Raw genomic sequence first — 14,833 nt, forward strand, 5'->3', positions numbered from 1 at the left:
GCTACCAAAGTCCACTCAAGCATTAAAGGATCTTGGATTTTGCCGTTTGGTCAAAAATCATGTTGTGAATATGGTGAATATTTTATTAAGTAAGCCTTTTATTACGTGGCTGTGTGTCGGTGGCACTGTGTTCCTCATACAATCGCACTCATAAAAACCTTTCACTATCTTGTTAAAGAAAGAACATTTTCGTGTTGTGAACTGTGAAGGCAAAGGGATCCTGATGGACTGGTTCCACTGTAACAAGTGCTTCACCAGGAGAGCGTCATTCGCTGTAACCAGCTGTGGCCACATCTGCTGTGAATCGTGTATTATGTCAAGTAAGACACTTGTATTCAACGTTCTCCGTGTGAATGAATTGTCTTTTTCTTATAACACACGATTGTCTGCTGTCATTGTCATCTCTCCCATCAGAGCAGTGCAGTGTATGTGGCTCTGGCTGCACTTATCTGCCTATCAATGACAAGGTTAGTCGGTTTCGATAGATTTACTTCAGTAAATGCGGCCAGCACATAACTGTTTATCTGCCCACATTTCTATTTTAGATGAAGCCAAAGGAAAAGGTGTTTTTCAAAGACCCAGTGAAACTGATGGAGTCACGTCTGGCACACATATTACAGGTCTGTCCCACACTCATTTGCTTTTTAATTGCTACTTTGAAAGTCAGAGCCGCCAGACACTTAAATGAGATTCAATGATCAAAAGCTTTACTTTCACATGTACTATCATCTGGGAATCCGTGAGCTTTGCGAATATCCACCAGCAAGAATAGTTTTATTTACAGAATCGTTCGTGAAGACCGAAGTTTTCATCGATCGTGACGTCCTCTCCCTTAGATTGCACTTTTCCAGCAGAAGCAGATGGAAAGAGTCGCAAAGCACTTAAAGCACAAGTCTGTGGAGCTAGAAAGGCGCCTGAAGGAAGTCACCGAGCAGGGCAACAGGTGATATAAACATCCATTGTTATTCCTCCACGGCTGTATAAATAAAACCTTGATTGCAGCTCTATGTTGTAAACACAAGGCAACTGTCTGAGCTGAAAAGAGAGAACGGCGTCCTGAAAAAGCAACTCTTCGAGCTGAAAAGAGAGAACGCCGAATTAAAGAAGCCACTTTCTCAGTGGAGGGTCAGTGCAATTCAGGTCTCTTACGCTATAGTGTGGTGTCCTGGTGTATTAGATGTATAACATTTCCTCTACGACGTGTGCTTGACACAGGTTTCTCCAGGACAACTTCAGACAGATGGGTGAAGGCCGGTGTATCATTGAACGTGTCTGTTTTCATGTGTGGTTGAAAAACTTGTAATATGTGACTGGTGTTTTTCTGTACAGTGCTCAAAGGATGGCACTCCCCGTGGCTATCACCTCCCCAGGTAATCCCAAATTAAATACCACTCATACATCTTTTTACCTCAGCTAATGAGGTTAGAATTCTGTCTGTAATTTTTAGTAGTGATCTGTACATGGATCTGGATTCAGGATTAAAAATGGAATCTTGTGGGACAGGAGAGTGCATTGGTTTTGTAAGAAATTGAGTAGCCCTAGCGGAGGTTTGGGGTTTCTAGTTTTAGTACTTCCAGGCTAACAAGGATTTCTTGGTGTTATTTGCTCTTTGCAGTTACCCCTCGTTCAAGAACAGTGAGGTGTGCGTTCCATTCTTTATTTGCTACATCAGCTCTTCATTTCAAAAACAACAACAACAACAACAATAAGCTTAATGCTGCAAACGTGTTGTCTTGTCTTCAGTCACTTTAGCTCAGCAGAATCCCAGGAGTGGACCAGAGACAGAGGTCCCACTCTCTACTCTCGCACCGTGGTAAGTCTCGCACTCACATTGGCTTCATGTAGCTTCTGTCATTATACATGCTGGGATTAAAAATAGTGGAGTACTATAAGAGGAATATACTATGCAGATATTTTGTTACTCCATCTTTTTATGAAGCCAGTGAAATGAAGATTAAGAATGTATTACTCTACAATAATTGCACTTTCATAGATGTTACATATTAAATTATTCCAATTTTAGAGCAGAACTGGAGGCCTTTAGTTTTAATTTGTGTTGCATAAAATCAGGAAAATACTTTCTGTTGTTTGTCAGACTCCTGGATCGGCTGCCTCGCTTTCCAGCAATAGCTCTCTTCATGAACATGTGCACAGTAAGTGTGGCAGTACACCTTTATTTGCAGTCGTTTACTGTTATTGGTCTGTTATTTTCCTTAATCAAAGTGCAATCTAAACCATCATTTTTTCCCATTTTACAAAAGGAACGCCCACATCCTTTGGCACTTCTACAAGGTAAGAAATTCTTTCCAAAATAACTTCTGCTGAGTCATATTTCTTAACGGTCATAATGAGAAGCTTTTCCTGGGGTAGTTGCTGAGTCACACAACTGTTATCCTCAGGACTCAGCATCAGACTCCTGCTTTCCTGTTCCAGTTCATGAATGGATTTCAAATACAGTCTCCCAGACGTTAGTTAAATGTCACTGCTCCAGTGACGCACATTAGTCAGTCATTAGCTCTTCTGTTCCATGAAAACTGTTTTGTTCAGAGATACAGTCTTTTTTGTTTATAATAACTAATTTATGTTTACATGGATGTGACAGTGATATCACAATTTGCATTGTTTTGCAATTAAACGACTACGTTCTTTTTGGTCGATTCATGGTCGTCTACTACTTTTTATTACAGTAGCTTTAATAGTAGCTTTGTGCAGAATCATGTCAGCTGGACTCACTACAGCACACACACACACACACACACAAAAAACCCACACACAATTATAAATGCAAATCTTTTACTGGTTTCCAGTGACACAATTGTGCAAATGAGATTTTTTTCTTTTTCAATCAGTAAAAAATACATTGAAAACACATGTACAGGAAAATGTGGGTTAAGTGTTAAGGACATTTCCACACAGCAGAACACTTGTATTAACTTCTCTTAACCAGCACAGTGATTCACACTGCTTGGTCAACATTCTGGTCAGCTAACCCCTGTACAGACGTCTCCACGGTATTAAACCCTGGCTCTGTAAAAAGCCAAATTCACCCTCTGCCAATCGACTAAGAAGTACTTTGGCCGCAGAGTTTATTTTTCTTTTTGCGAGACACAACAATGTAGGAATTACTAATAAATAAATGTACTAATAACCCATATGTTTGTGCTATAATTCCTAATGTGAGTTGACAGAGACAGAATGGCAATTTACCTTTGGATTCAAACCCTTATCAAATCTTAAACAGTACATGGACCCCATGAGTCATCTTATCTACTTTGTCTTTATTTCAAACCATGATATCATGCTCTAGAGACTAATTAAGACAAAAGAGATATAAAAATACTGACTAAATCTATGAGTGCACATTAAAATTCATATAGATAACTCTGACTCTCTGCATGTTGCTGCTTTCCTAGTACTGCTAACATTTACTGTAAATAAATGTGCAGTTAAATGCATATGACAAGCAAAGTATGGAAATTCTAAATCAAATATTACAGTAGACTAAACAAAAACAAAAAAGAAGAAGAGAGGAATGTGTTTCAGAGATACAAACAGAATCTGATGAAACATTCTCAGTATTCTTAAGACATAATCCAAGGTATCAGTGTAATGGGATCACTGTTCATTTTGAAAATTTGTGAAATAATTGGATTTAATGAACATAGCGGCAGCAGGTCCTGAAACCAAAGTGCAAGATGTCAATTTAAAGTGTACATGTCCAGTGTGCTTTTCATGACAGGAAGAGATACTGGCTGTAAAGGAATGATGACACTTGGGGATCAGTCAACAAATTCATGGTTTTTCTGGAGCAGTGACTCACCGCTATTGTCAGGTACCAAGCGTACGACCAGTTTAAATTATACTGCTACAACAGCATTCTAACAAAAGGAAAATCCGAAGTAGTGATATCTAAACAAAAATAAGCTAAAAAATATCGCAAAAACCAGTGTACAATTTACTGTTCTATTTACAGCAACACAATCAAAGTTCAAGTCATAATACATTAGGATAAGCAGGAAATGCAGCAAATATTCAAAATACACAGCCCATTCAGGGCATGTACTGAGAAGACTGGATGTAACAAACCTGGCCCTTTTTAAAGCCACTTAAAGCTTTTTGTGGAAATGCTGTAAGGAGCACTCCACCTACTTTAATAAGTGTTATGAAGTAGGGCTGTGTGATATGATGAGCTATATCATATGTTGACAATTTTTTTTTCCCATTTTTACTCAGCTGTTCAACTGCCAGTCACTCTCTAAGACAACTTACTGTATAATGCAATTTGGAGGATGCTTTACACTCTTCCACGTGACACAGATGTGGCTAAGGCATTTGCCCGAAGGCAACACAAACAAAATTAGACTTAATCTGTAAAAGACAAAAGGAATTCCCAACATGACGAGGACTCCAGCTAACCAAGATAAAACGGGAAGCTAAACGAGAGGCTACATCTGTGGCATGAAGTGGTGGGTAGGAAAAGTCTGACACAGACCAGATAAAAAAAGTACTTTGCGAATGGACGACAACACCACTTAACTCTTTTACCACCGACACGCCAATCGCATCCAACGGTACAGAAGGAATCTCCCATGTGCTGCAAGAGCTCTTACGTCTTCTAACGGACCACATGGCAACCAGTAACAAAGATAGAAGGAAGCAATGGCTGCCAAACTTAATTTACTCCTGCACTGACACGACACCTGTCAACCTAGTAAAGTAATAGGCGTTTTGTAATTTGGTAATAGCAGTTGACCTCAGTTACACAATGCCAAAATGTTACTTTTATTTATTGATTAGATTGACAAAAAAAATGTGCTTTATTATTATGTTAATCTATATGTGTATGAAATGAGAGTTTGGTCTTATCGCACAGCCCAATTCACAAGTCTGGTTCCAGTGTCTCAATCAGTAATACTGTCTTCTTGTTGGTCAGTCTCCCCGACATCCTGGGATGCGAACCAATCTCGCACTTGCTGGTAGCTCATCTTCGATTTCTTGCATAGAGAGTCAAGGTCTTTTTCTTGGAGTGAGCCATTTGAAAGGTAATATGTGACCAATGGCTGCGTATCAGGAGTATCTGTACTTGTTCCATTTGCCTGAGATTTTCGTTTGCGGCTGCCACCAGCCCGATTAGATATCCCAGAGCTGCTTTCCTTAGTTAAACCGCTGCCACTCTGCTGGGCAGCAAGTTCTGCCAAGAACTGGTCACGGACCCCTTTCACCCAGCGCAGCTGGCCATTTTTAACAGCATAGCGTGTGTCACCGAACCACTGAATAACATCTGCGCGGGGTAAACCTGTGAGCTTCACAAGTTCAGTGTAATCGTCGCTCTTGGGCCACTGGCAGTTTAAGAAATGCTGTTTTAAAAGATCCAACTGCTCCTTGGTCTTTCTTGGTCGCCCAGCAGGGGTGAGGGCAGGTGACGTGGATGTGGTTGAAGGAGCACCTGAGATGCGCAAGGCTGTTGGTGACGGGCTGGCTTTGGCTGAATGGGATGACTTCTTTGAGTTGCTGCTGTTTGAATGTTGTTTAGTAGTCAGTGGTGGGCTGACAGAGGGCGAGGAGTAAGGAGATGATTTTGATACACTTGATGGTTTGTGTGGAGTGTGTGTTTCAATTTTAAACACCTTAGTCAGTTGTAATGGCTGTTCTTCATCTTGGTCACCAGAAAGCTCCTCCATATCATCACACTCTTCTTCTGCTTCAAGGGCCCTATCCTCAAATGCTTCAAGGCTATTTGTCAAAAAGGTCTGAAAGAAATGTGAGTTTCCAGTTCCGCTGCCGCGGTTTCCCTCGTGGCCCATGGCGCTTTGAAGCTGACCAGTCTTTTCAATAATAAGTGGAAGAGGTTGAGTTTGTTGATCATGTTTACCTCCCACAGCAGTGTGTTGAGAATAGCTCTGGGCTGCTGCCAGACTTCCTCGGCCAACCCTAAGCTGATAACGGCTGTCACTGAACCATTTACGAATGTCATTTCGGGTCAGCCCGGTTTCCTCCTGCAAACGTCTAAGCTCGGTCTCTGCAGGCCAGTTCTCCCTCAGGAAGCTTTTCCGAAGAGCAGCAAGCTGAGCTTTAGACTTTTTGTAGCGCCCATGGCGGTGCTGTTGTGAAGATGGCTCCGTTAGCGTGAGGTCAAGGGAAACATCGGTCGCTGTACTTGCTGGTGTGTCTGCTGGTGGGCGATAGAAGTATGAATCCTGAGGAGGTGGAAGGGTGGAACTGAAACATGGGACAGTGGGTTTGGCTGGTTTGTAGGAATCTGGTGACTCAGACTTTGTTTTTTTCTTTGGGGGGGTGAAGCTCGATATAACACCCACGTCATCACTGCCCTTATCCTCAATTACCAATTCCTCATGTATTATGCTCGTGCTCTTTATTTTGGCTTCTTCCTTTTCCTCAGTAGAATCATCACAAAGCTCAGGCACTGCTAGCTTCCGCCGTGTCTCCTCTATCTCCTCTGAAGACCAGCTTATACCATATTTAATTCTCTGCACCATAAACCACACCTTCACTTTGTCTAGTGGCAAGGCACATACCCTGGCCAGGGTGTTAACCTCATGAGATGATGGATATGGAAATAAGTTGAAGGCTTGCACAAGCTCCGAAACTGAGTCAAGTTCACGGGTCTGATCCGACTGCGTCCATACCAACTTCAGTCCCTCTGATACCAGAGGCAGGCACACAACCGAGTTGTGGTTGGTCGTAAAACTAGCCCCACTGCTTGCATTGCTTTCAGCTGAGCTGGGCGACCGGCACAAATCCTTGGAGGGTCGTTTAGCGTCAAGCTTTCCTTCACATTCTGTCTTTATTGTTTTTCCTTCAAAAGACTCCTTCATGGCCAAAAGTAGTCCATTTCTGCCGTAAGTTGCCATCTGGGTTATCAAAGTAAGCTCTCACCTGAGAATGGAAAGAAAAACATTGACAAATTTAGCGTCTGGTGTGTGTTGCTGCTTGTTTGAACAACTGAACTGCTCTATCGCCACAGATAGCTAAAGGGAGAAAAGAAAATGTTGTGAACAGGAGAACAGATTATGATGTTTTAAGAACTTTCAGTTCTAATTCATTCTCAAAGTCAATTATATGACAGCTGTTTCCCCTCCCCCCGCCCTTCTCCTTTGAATTCCTATTCTGAACTCCCAATGAAACTAGTCGTATAGTCCAGACTGGGCTCCCCTCCCCCCAAAGTGTGGTGACTGACTTTTGTTTTGTGGTAGTGGGGGGATTGGTCACAAAGGGGTGGGAGCGTGTGGAATGGGTATCTACGCGAAATCCATCACAGACTATTTTCTCACCCCGTCCCACTCGGGCTTTGTTCCACTTCCAAAGTACTCAGGCCCGAAAGAAAAGTGTGGCCTCTTCGCAAAAGACAGATGCCACAACAGAAACCTGTGGACAGGGGAAAGGATTCACATTAGTCATACTCGAGAACTAGACTCCCCTGAACTGGCATCCAAAATGAATATATGTGGGTTTCTTTTATTCATTCATTTATTTATAGCTTTAAAAAGCAACAGGTGTTCAGACAGGACTTTAACATGTGTTTATAGTTGTCTATAAAGGCTAAATACAGGGAATTATGATTCAGTTTAACTTACTTACTTATATCTTTATCCACACTGTGGTTGTTTGTGTTTTATAAATAACAACGCTCTGTGTATTTACTTGGTTTGCGCCACTAGAGGAATTGTTGCGCATTTAGCCAGGCGCTTACGCCATAGACGAGGTCGCATGGAGCTCCACATAAATGTTCAAGTGTACCAACAAAAAAAAAACAGACAGTTATGAGATCACTGCGTTCGTCAACCGTGACACACTGAGCAGCACGGGGATGAGATCATGCGCTGCCTTTTCCTCCGCCGGACGTTTGCGGTGTGTTCACACATGAAATGCGCGTTTTCGAGTGACAAAGCAGTAAAAGTTGCTCGTTGAGCCACTGGCGACAGCAGACCAGTGTGTCCCCCCCTCCTCCTCCTCCTCCTCCTCTTTATGGCGTACTAACTAAAACGCTTCGCACTGCACAGGCGCACTTCGCCTTCAGACACGCTTCAGTGAAACACACAAATAAACTTACCGAAAATGACAAAACAGTCCTTTATCCACGAGGTCCGTTTGCGCGAAAGGAAATCGGGGGGGTGATATCCAGAGTTTCTCTTCTGCCACTGTGCGTTTTATGGCCGAAGTTTGAGAGAGGAAGCCCCGGGAAACAATACAGTCCGCCTGTTTGACCCTTGTCTTATTTATCAAGCACCACGACGGATTACAAAGATGCGAGGCGGCCAAGTTTGTCGCCCTGCTTTTTGAGTTCAATCGGCGGGCTGATTCTCGTCTCGGGTGGGTGTGGATTTCTCAGTCCGCTGAGGTCCGCTCGTCGTTACGTGGTCCTCCTTCGGTCTGTCCGTCCGTTGTTGCTTTTGTTCTTTAACTGAGAAGTGTTTCCCCTGTCCGGTCACATCGAGGCGAGGCGGAGCTGAGGACCAGGAAGCCCACAAGGCCCAACTGACTCTCCCACAGTGACGGAGGAGAGGGTGGGTGTGCCAGTCTGGGAAGAGCAGCCCGTGGATTTGGAGGGAGGAGGTGCTTGAATAATAAGTGGGGCAAACATTTTTTTTCACGCCAGCCATCCACCAGCAACAAACCCCACAACCGTTCTCCTCATGGCAGTCATTCATAGAGTACTGGACCCCCTGGTGGCGTGACTAACAGTATTTATATGTTGCATCCTTCATCTGAAAATGTGCTCAGTCGATCAGAACTAAAGGAGGGAGCATTTATGAGTATGTAGCGGCAGCACAGACAAACGGGCAAGGAAACATTTCTGCTGTTTTTGAGCAGTGAAATGCACTTCTGAAACCACTTCTTTGTGTTTTGAGCTGTTTGCAGTGTGCAATGTTGGTGTCACTTCCTGTGTGCAGTGCGGGGGAGACGTCGCCGGGCGACACGATATCCAAACCCCATTATACTGACAAGTATAGTGTATGTCAGGGAACTCCAGTGGCCTTCACATACTGAGAATGAACGTTAACTTCGCTGTGCCATTTCCTCACTCGTCCTTCGCCAAGGTTTATCTGAGCAGAGTTGTCCTTCTTTGTTTTCGTTGTAAGCTTCCACTTCAAAACACGCAATGCATGCCTTGGCCGGTTTGTCCAGTTGGAGTTCTGTAGAAATGTAGCATAACACGACGGGGAGGGGGGAGGCTTTTTTTGTGAGGCTACGGCAACCAGGAAACTCTGCTCTGTGATGATCGCAAGAACAAGAACAAGAACAAGAATTATGTTGATATCAAACAATGCAGTGGATAACCCGGCACCAGGATGATGCGACAGATGGAGCTTTTAAAAAAACTGTGTTGTGGCAACTTCGTTCATAAAATAGTTAATTAAACCATAAAATAGTTAAATAAAGAATAATTTACAAGGCACTTCTGTTATAGATAAATGAAACGCACTAAAAACCTGTATTTACGTTGATAAATATACACATAATTTAAAAACATGTTATTTTTCTGTATATTAGGCCGTTGTATTTTAGTCATTTGTATCATCGTCAGTCAGAGGTATCATTTATAATTCAATGAATAAAAGAGACTGAATGTATTGTTGATATAAATCATGTAACAGGGCATTCGCTCTCTTTATTACAATTTTTAAACACATTTTCAGACACTGTGGCTCTGAAAAAGAGAACACCTCAACGTAGATATTTCTCTGCAAATGATTACTGTCCCTTTATTACAGTTTTCCCCTGACACGTGATCTCCAGGTTCCATTTTATTTGTATAAAATAGTGAAAAACTGTAATGTACAAAGTGTAAATGTACTTTCATACCTATTAATTACTGAAGAAGAACACAGAGGTGAATTCATATTACCTCATTTTAACAGCTGGTAAATACTGTAGTGCATGAATATACATTATGTATTAAATGGTAGTAAAGTTAATAGTTGTATAACAGGTGAAAAAATACATATTTCTTTAATTAAAATGTGTACATTTCCCTTATAATATCATCAACATTAAAGCCTTGGTACAGCAGAGAGGCAACGAGTATGTGATGTGTTACAGAAAGGCGCTCACAGTGCACAGTAAGGGAATGAAGTGTCACCAGAGGAGATGCTCAAGGAAGAGATGTGTCTTCAAAGAGTTTAGTGAAGGTAGAGAGACTCTCATAGCACCTTGTTCAACCGCAAAGATCGTATTGAGTCTGCTTTAAGGGGTGGCAACACCAGACTACATTTGAAAGTAAAGAGCAGTGGATTACAAGGAGCATAAGCCCATGTGATTACGTTTAATGGATGGTCAACTGCATGGGCAAGCAACCGTGACTTAGATTTGATAAGGCCATGCGTGGGTGGGCAAAGTTGAAGAGCAGTGCAGCAAATCCTTCGATGTTATTCATTTTGTGTACTGCTTTAAAAAAACGAAAATATACTGACAACAATGGTACGTCAACGTTTACATTTTAACTCGCAGTCCAGACTGTTTATGTTACAAATATATTGTATGTGGAATATTGAATGTTACTGAACCTAAACAGCTTGCTACCCCTATAGAAACATCTCTGCTAGAGGATAAACAAAACAAGGGCCTTCGATGGAGATGGTTAAATTTGAAGTTATGTTAGCAAGTTATGTTAGCAATGTTTTGAATGCTAACTGTTGTAGTTTTAGATAGCTTACATTGAGCTTCTGAAGGTAGTGTACACATAATAAAGAAAATATGGTAGTTAATTCTCCATTTTTAGATCGGAGAATCATAGTCATTAAGTGCCCATGTAGGAATAGTATAGATTTATGCAGCCATTTCCCCACTAAAGAAGGGAAAGCTTAGAACCGGTTAGTCGCCAGTGTGAGCATAAAGCGTGGCAGGCGTAGGAATGAGGGGACAACAGGGGAGAGCCAGGAGAGATAAGGAACTCTCGTCAGGAGGAATTTCAGGGAAGTGTAATCAGTTACACTTCGACCTGCCAACAAACAGAGGGAGAACATCGGTGAAATCGGTGCTTACACATAACAGTGTTTTTCTAAAAGTATAAATCTTGGATTACCATCAATATCTCGTAACCCATATCGCCTTGCCAGGTCGGAAGTCATGAGAACTTTTCCAGTCAGCGACATCAGATTTTTATCTTTAAAACAGAGAAAGCATAAGCATGGGTTTAATGAAACACACCGTCATATCAGTCTCCATTGAATCGACAATTAAGTGAAGAGCATCTCTTTCAGTGTAAATCCCACCGTTGGCCAGGTTGACGACACACTTCCCACTCATTTCTATGGTTTCTCCGCTGGCAAATACGTCTTTTATCTGAGGAAAAGACGATATTCAGGTCCGTCAAAAACTGCAGATACAAACATGAACTAGAAAAGCACTCGGAGAGCACAGACCTCCACCAAGGCAGTTCAGTGCCTACAAAATACACCCTGCTGCTGGTGTGCAACATGTACGGATCATGCCCAAAATTTAATCACTTTTTCCTGGTCCCATTGCGCACATTTCCTTCAAATTCGTCCGTGACTTTTCGAGTTATGTTGCTAACAGACAGACGGACAAACAAACTCCACCGAAAACATATACCTCCTGGCGGAGATCAATAATACAACTTTGCAGTGGTAGAAAAGCCTACCTCAGAATGTATATTTTGTGGCGTATCCTCCAGTACGTACTGGGAAATGAGCTCGGTTTGTACCGCCCCTGGCCACAGGCTGACAGAAGCCACTCCTCTTTTTTTCAGATCAACAGCCATGTCTGCTGCTAGCCTGTCACACTGGAATAACACACACAAAAAAAACAACGATAAAAAGACATCTAATTGTACTGTATGTGTAGTATGTTAATAGATTACATTTTCTTTTAACTGAAGGAAGTACTGAAAAGAGGTCTCACAGCAGCTTTACCAACACCATATGGCACATTGAACAAATACCGCAGGCCTCCCATAGACGAAATGGTGACTATCAAACCTCGACCTTGAGCCACCATCAGTCGAGATGCATAAACGGAGAAATAATAGTGCCCCCTGTCAGATAAATTTAAAAAAAGAGGAAAGAAATTAGTTAAAATCATTTGTACCAAGCTTGGCTAACAATATCAATATGGCTGTGATAAGTCAAAGAGACTTGAGAGCATTTCAATTCAACATATATATACGATAGATTTTAAGAAGTACTGGGCCCACCTATAATCCTTCCTCATGCAATATGATAATCGATACGCCAAGGCAAATATTCATATTTTAATGAACCATTTAAGGTGCTCTAAATTAAAAACTTTGGGCTAGTTACCTGGGCGAGGAAGAGGTGAGATAATGGTGGAAAAAGCTACGTATCTTGTGAATAAACATAGAAATTGAGCACTTTTTAACTTTCCCTGACGCTTTGTTTTCTTCAGTTAGGCAGATATCGTGATGTATCGCTATACCCTGTGATTCTCACCTCTAGAATTACTGATCCTAGTCTCACGTGATTTTAAAGTGGGCCTTGGCACTCTTAGGTTTGGGAATGGCTGCGATACACTGTACACTGTGTTCAATATCTAGATATGCTGCTTATGACACTTTGAAACACACTTTCACTTCAGAGCAAAACTCAGTCTTTAATTATCCGACATTTACTGTTTAAATTCAAAAAAATATTTGATCAGCATTACATTTTTGTTCACCTCGGCCCAATTTGAAAGGCAAAACAAGTTGAGAAACAGCTTGTCTGAGGCACAAATGCATGACTAAGCAGCTCCTGATACAGTGATCCAGTCAGTTTATCAGGCATGACTATGTATGGAAGCATACCTCAGGCCTGTGTCGTTGATGCAATCCCACATAGATGGATCACTTTCCCAGAACTTCTTTCCCATGCTCTCCATGATAATCTACAATAACGCATTAAGAGTTAATTCATTGGGTCATTTGAATATTTCAAGAATACGTTACACCAAGCGGTGTGTCACGTTCAGTATCTAACCTGTACTCCAGCATAAGCATTGTTCACGAGGATATCCAGCCTGCCATTTTGGTCCTGTTGGATCCGTTTAAAGAGTTCTTCAATGTCGTCAGGTTTGGTAGAATCACAGATAACGGGCACACAGTTCCCACCCCTCTCTTTCACCTTTGTGCAGAGTAAAAACACATCGTTACGACACAACAAAGAAGAACTAATAAAAAAAAACTATAAGGCTCCATCGATACTTCTGTTTTCTTTTAGAAATGCATAAATTCTGTGTTTATAGATCTTCATCTAAAACATGGAGGACAGGGGTCCCCGAGGACCAGGATTGGGAATCTCTGCGTTAATGAACATAATTTCAAATTTTCCCTTTTTTTTCCATAGATAATTCATGTTCAGTGTGTCACCTGAGCAGCAGTTTGTTTCAGAGTCTTCTCCTGGCGTCCTGTGATGTACACGGTGGCCCCTGCCTCCGACAGCTGGAGAGCTATTCCCTTGCCGATGCCTCTGGAGGCACCTGTGACCACACACACCCAGCCAGACAGCGACATATTCTCTGGAGAGGAGAAAACAACACCACAGCCACGAGAGAGATGGTATGAAACTCTGAAACTGTACCATCTTAAGACACAAAAAAAACCAGACTTTATCAGGTCTAACACCAGCCAAGGTCAACATTGCCATTATGTAAACTGATAAAAAATAACTGTTGCAACATGGTTGCACACCCTTTGTCCACAGTCCAAGATCTAGATGTAGTTATGCATGTGGGTCAAAAGGTATTTTTAAAAAGTATATTTTTGAGTCCAGTACAATGTGTTTGAACATGTCTCATATATTGAATAACTATTCTAATTTTATTCACTAATTTTTTAACAGTATTTTTAACTTCACAACAAAAAAATGTCAGGTGGCACAACCAAATATTTATAAAAAATATATATAAATTCCTAATATTTATTGATTTATGATTTGGCAACTATCCCTTAAGGTGTCTACATTAGATAAACATTATTATTTTTATCATTGTGGGTTTTTTTTTTACAATAATTTAAGATTTTTGCTCTCTCTAGGTCAGGTTTTAAGCATCCTTAACATCCAATTTTATCCAATTTAAGACAGGAAAATAATCAAACAGATACACAAATTCGCAGCTGACATTACTATATATACTATATATATATATATGTTATATAGTTTTATTTCATTATATTGTATGCCAGCTTAAAACCCTTCATATTACACCCTCATAAAGAAGAGAACAACATTAATACATTTAAGAAAGAGACGTTTTTGTTTAGAATAGCAGAAAAAAAAATATTTTTAATAAAATCATGTTGGAATGGATGAATTGTCCTTACAACTCAGTTATTTGCATACTATAATAACGGGTGATAAACTTTCACGAGGACTGTCTGACCACAGCTCGTTATACAACATATTTGTACGTCAACATAAAAACAACAAAAACGCTACCTTAAATCACAGAAAACGCTGGACCTTTTCGTGTCAAAGAAACCCACTCGTGGAAGTGTCACGGCCGGTTGGAGAGTGTCGAGCTGCGACACGACCTTCAGTCACGTCAAATATAACAGTTATAAACTTGCTGCTTTATCTGCAGGCGGTTGTTCAAAGGCTCCGTTGCTACGGTAATATCGCGAGAGGACGCAAAGAGCTGCAAACGAGAGATGACACAGGAACCAAAACAGTTATACACTTTGGAACCGTTCGTCTACTATTTTAGTGCATTTATTACACTTATTTTCAAAGATCATAGATTATTTTACAGCTTGGTTGTAAACTAAAGATTCTCAAACTGAAATTCCCGTCCCATATTTCCACTAAAATGACTTGATGGACATGTAATGCACGTGGTGTCAGAGGCGATATTTGAT

General features: G+C 41.2%; 3 protein-coding genes across 3 annotated transcripts; 1 reads left to right on the plus strand and 2 right to left on the minus strand.

Annotated features, from left to right (window-relative positions):
• Positions 1–223: 223 nt before the first annotated feature.
• On the plus strand, positions 224–3,766 carry LOC310926756 (E3 ubiquitin-protein ligase RNF212B-like; the record flags this gene model as incomplete). The annotated part of the gene is made up of 10 exons (XM_083888944.1): positions 224–320; positions 415–467; positions 546–620; positions 837–943; positions 1,023–1,125; positions 1,216–1,244; positions 1,330–1,370; positions 1,616–1,640; positions 1,744–1,813; positions 3,740–3,766. 10 exons carry the CDS (start codon positions 224–226, stop codon positions 3,764–3,766), a joined length of 627 nt encoding a protein of 208 aa, XP_083745070.1.
• homeza (homeobox and leucine zipper encoding a) lies at positions 2,827–8,414 on the minus strand. The gene is made up of 3 exons (XM_083889832.1): positions 8,072–8,414; positions 7,293–7,386; positions 2,827–6,897 (listed from the first exon to the last, which is right to left on the minus strand). Exon 3 carries the CDS (start codon positions 6,870–6,872, stop codon positions 4,902–4,904), a length of 1,971 nt encoding a protein of 656 aa, XP_083745958.1. The 5' UTR covers positions 6,873–6,897; positions 7,293–7,386; positions 8,072–8,414; the 3' UTR covers positions 2,827–4,901.
• A 1,483-nt stretch (positions 8,415–9,897) lies between these two features.
• Positions 9,898–14,555, minus strand: dhrs1 (dehydrogenase/reductase (SDR family) member 1). The gene is made up of 9 exons (XM_083889486.1): positions 14,415–14,555; positions 13,346–13,494; positions 12,957–13,100; positions 12,785–12,864; positions 11,884–12,016; positions 11,624–11,764; positions 11,235–11,304; positions 11,045–11,125; positions 9,898–10,960 (listed from the first exon to the last, which is right to left on the minus strand). Exons 2-9 carry the CDS (start codon positions 13,487–13,489, stop codon positions 10,824–10,826), a joined length of 930 nt encoding a protein of 309 aa, XP_083745612.1. The 5' UTR covers positions 13,490–13,494; positions 14,415–14,555; the 3' UTR covers positions 9,898–10,823.
• Positions 14,556–14,833: the final 278 nt, after the last annotated feature.

This window comes from Microchirus variegatus (genome assembly GCF_963457635.1).
Source record: "Microchirus variegatus genome assembly, chromosome: 5".
Taxonomy (NCBI): domain Eukaryota; kingdom Metazoa; phylum Chordata; class Actinopteri; order Pleuronectiformes; family Soleidae; genus Microchirus; species Microchirus variegatus.

Coding starts and splice junctions, on each gene's coding strand:
- homeza (XM_083889832.1), bottom strand. CDS start 6,872: ATGGCAACTTACGGCAGAAATGGACTACTTTTGGCCATGAAGGAGTCT.
- dhrs1 (XM_083889486.1), bottom strand. CDS start 13,489: ATGTCGCTGTCTGGCTGGGTGTGTGTGGTCACAGGTGCCTCCAGAGGC. Junction 12,865..12,956: donor ATGCTTATGCTGGAGTACAG/GTTAGATACTGA, acceptor GCGTTATTGTAG/ATTATCATGGAGAGCATGGG. Junction 11,305..11,623: donor CACAAAATATACATTCTGAG/GTAGGCTTTTCT, acceptor TCTTTTCCTCAG/ATAAAAGACGTATTTGCCAG.